This window comes from Helianthus annuus, chromosome 13, assembly GCF_002127325.2.
Source record: "Helianthus annuus cultivar XRQ/B chromosome 13, HanXRQr2.0-SUNRISE, whole genome shotgun sequence".
Lineage (NCBI taxonomy): Eukaryota > Viridiplantae > Streptophyta > Magnoliopsida > Asterales > Asteraceae > Helianthus > Helianthus annuus.
This window is the reverse complement of record NC_035445.2, coordinates 144,524,284-144,527,626: the sequence shown is the minus strand read 5'-3', so window position 1 is coordinate 144,527,626 and position 3,343 is coordinate 144,524,284. Positions and strand designations below refer to the sequence as shown.

The window sequence follows — 3,343 nt, the reverse complement described above, 5'->3', positions numbered from 1 at the left end:
ACCCCCATTATGCTACGCCCATGGCAGGGCCGACCCTGAAAATTCGTGTACCCAGTTCGAACTCAAAAAAACGTGCCCTTAGGCGTTAATGAAATTGAGTATTGAGCTCACTAAAGGACTAAACCTAATGCCAATTGGCTAATAACTAATATATATCGTAAAAATAGTTTTGTAAGTGGGCCTATGTTGGTGTTTGTATGGGTATACCCTATTAATTTATTTTTTTACATATACATATCGGAATTTTTTTAGAATAATGTGCCCTTCGAAATATCGGACTCTGGCTGATGGCCGGCCCTGAGGGTGGGCGGGGAAGACCCACTGCATACGGCTTCTCTCAATTGCGAGTATTAGCTTCAATTTCAGGTTAGTTTTTTATTTTATTTTATCAGCTTTCAGATCTTCTTTTATTTTCGTCCGTACTGTGATACAATCGTGTATGATAATTTGGTTCTCCAACTGTTTGATAATATTCTTCAGTGAACAATATCGCATGTTGTGGTGGTTCGGCTTTTGATTTGTCCCCCATGAATTTCCCCCAAATTTTTTTTTTGATTATTAAATCAATATCATTCCCCAATGTGTACCACATTTGTTTCTGTAATCTAAGAGTGTTCTTCTTATTGTATTTTGCAGTAGAGGGAGTTTATGATGCTTTTGTAAGAATAGTGTTTATATCGGCATAAAGGTTGTTTACAGTTAGAGCGTATAAGCTCTATGTTCGTGGCATATAATGACATTAGTTAATCATATGTTTCGTTCTTATCATATGTTCAACTACTTACAAATTGGTTTACATACTACACTTTTTGTCCAAATGATTCCAATCTTCATGTTGTTTGGAAAGTCAATATAATTCGACACAAGAACGTTATCGTCATATTATTTGATAGGGAGGTTAATGTGTATTCATGAATCACTAATAACAGGCTAAAAGTTGAAATCGATGTGTATTCATGAATCACGAATGATTTTCACCTTGAGTTTGTAGCTTTCGAGTAACACATACAGTTTTTAAATTTATGTTTGTTATTCAACCCATGATACAATTTTATGAATTTTATTGTCCAACATGCTTCATTAATTTACTTTTTTTAACATCCACAGTTCAATGGCTTTAAATAAAGTTACTCTCATCAGTGACCTTGATGTGTTACTCGAAAGCTACAAACTCAAGGTGAAAATCATTCGTTTGTGGAAACAAACTGTACGCGGAAATCCGAAGGAAACCTATGCTATTGAAATGATCCTAATGGATGAGGAGGTATATCAACAATTATTCAACACTCTGTTGTTCCACGTTACTTAGTAAACGTTATTTATACGAATTTTAATTTGCACGCAGGGAAATAAGATTCAAGCTAAAGTTTGGAAACAATGTGTTTCTAAATTTGAGAATTTACTCGAAGAAAATGGTGACTTTTACATTGAAAAACCCCAACTTGCTAGCAATGATTCACCTTATAAGTATGCAGATAACCGCTACAAACTTACTTTTAACTGGGTCACGAAGGTTACAAAGTGCACTGATTTTAATGGGCCGGATACTAATTTTGCCTTTGCAACCTTTCCGTCTATTTTGGCAGACGAACCAAAGAAAGACTGCACAGTTGGTAAGTATCTAATCTCATAATTTTGTTTTACATTCCCAAAATTTAATACTTTTAGTTTATGTTTGTTATTGGTACGATCCTTTTGAATTTATGTTTGTTATTGCTATGACCATTCAACTTGCGTTACAATTTTATTAATTTTATCATTTTTGTTGTTCAATCCGTGTAATACACGGGTTACTAACCTAGTAACTAATATATATCGTAAAAATAGTTTTGTAAGTGGGCCTATGTTGGTGTTTGTATGGGTATACCCTATTAATTTATTTTTTTACATCTACATATCGGAATTTTTTTAGAATAATGTGCCCTTCGAAATATCGGACTCTGGCCGGTGGTCTTCCCCGCCCACCCTCAGGGCCGGCTATTAGGGGTGTTCATCGAATCGAATATCGAATTTTCGAATTATTCGAATCGAATTATTCGAATAATTTTTATTTTCCCTTGAATTCGTATTCGATTCGAATTCGATTAAAACTTACCGAATTCGATTCGAATTCGTATTCGAATAAAAAATCCAATTCGTATTCGATTAAAAATTCAAATTCGAATCAAATTCGAATAAATTCGATTTAATTCGGATTCTTTAACAACATGTAAAAACTATCAAAATGAAACATAAATTTTAAAGCAGCCATATAACACGATATATCATTAAAAAGTTCTAAATAAAGTATTATAAGTCTAAAATTCAAAACGAGAAGTCGGGAATAACCATTTCACATTACAAGTTAATATTTTTAGGGTTAGAAATCTATTGATAGATTTGTTACTTAGGTTTTAGTTATGGGCCATGCAGTGGGTTTGGTAATAGGTAATTTTAATACTTGAAATCAATTTTGAAAATAATTTATAGTATAGCCTAATGAAAGTTATATATGTATTATATATAAAAAATAATAAATAAAAATGTATAATTTTTATTTGAATTTCGAATCGAATCGAATTTGAAATTATAAATTCATATTTGATTCGTATTCGATTTACTTGACTCGAATTGAATCGAATTCGAATTCGAATTCTTATAATCGAAATGAATTCTTGATAATCGAATCGAAATTAAACGAATTTCGAATTTTTCGAATTCGAAACAAATTCTGAACACCCCTACCGGCCATGCCTGTGAAGTTTTTTGACATGGCTAGTTATGAAGGAATAGGACCCGGAAAATTGTTGCTAGTTACATCTAATAACGATAGCATGTTCAAACCCAAAAAAATGATAGATTGAACCATAGAATCTGTTCGAAATCTTTATGATTGTGAGGTTTCTTGAGCAGATCTAAAAATAAATTCTGGAAGCAAGCCTTCAAAGGAATTATGACAGGTCAAAAGGTTTAGAAAAAAGTGGGTAGGTCAATTAACATAAATGCCACTCATGTGAGGGGCACATGATCAGTTTTTAATCAAGAAAATGGTTGGGGTTAGCGATGAGAGCCAAAAAGGTTAGAAAAAAAAGATGTCGGGGCTCAGATGTCAAAAGATTTTTTTTCATCAAACTAGTGTTTATTCCAATCATCAGGGCAAATTACATAAGAATAGCAGGTAGATGAGCAACAAACTGCGCCGCCATCCCTTTCTGAATAGAAAACCCTAATCTACTAAAAACAAAGCCTCGCCCTGAGGGGTCGAAAAGTTGTTGTGTCAAACGCCAGGGGGACAAAGGAGCCGAACGTGTCAAACGCAAGGGGGACAAAGGCATGCTGATTATCCTCACAAGCTTTCGCGTGC

At 33.7% G+C, this 3,343-nt stretch overlaps 1 protein-coding gene across 1 annotated transcript; it reads left to right on the top strand.

Annotated features, from left to right (window-relative positions):
* Window positions 1–280: 280 nt before the first annotated feature.
* Window positions 281–1,633, top strand: LOC110903333. The gene is made up of 3 exons (XM_022149353.2): window positions 281–366; window positions 1,108–1,264; window positions 1,346–1,633. Exons 2-3 carry the CDS (start codon window positions 1,112–1,114, stop codon window positions 1,631–1,633), a joined length of 441 nt encoding a protein of 146 aa, XP_022005045.1. The 5' UTR covers window positions 281–366; window positions 1,108–1,111.
* The last annotated feature ends 1,710 nt before the right edge of the window (window positions 1,634–3,343 follow it).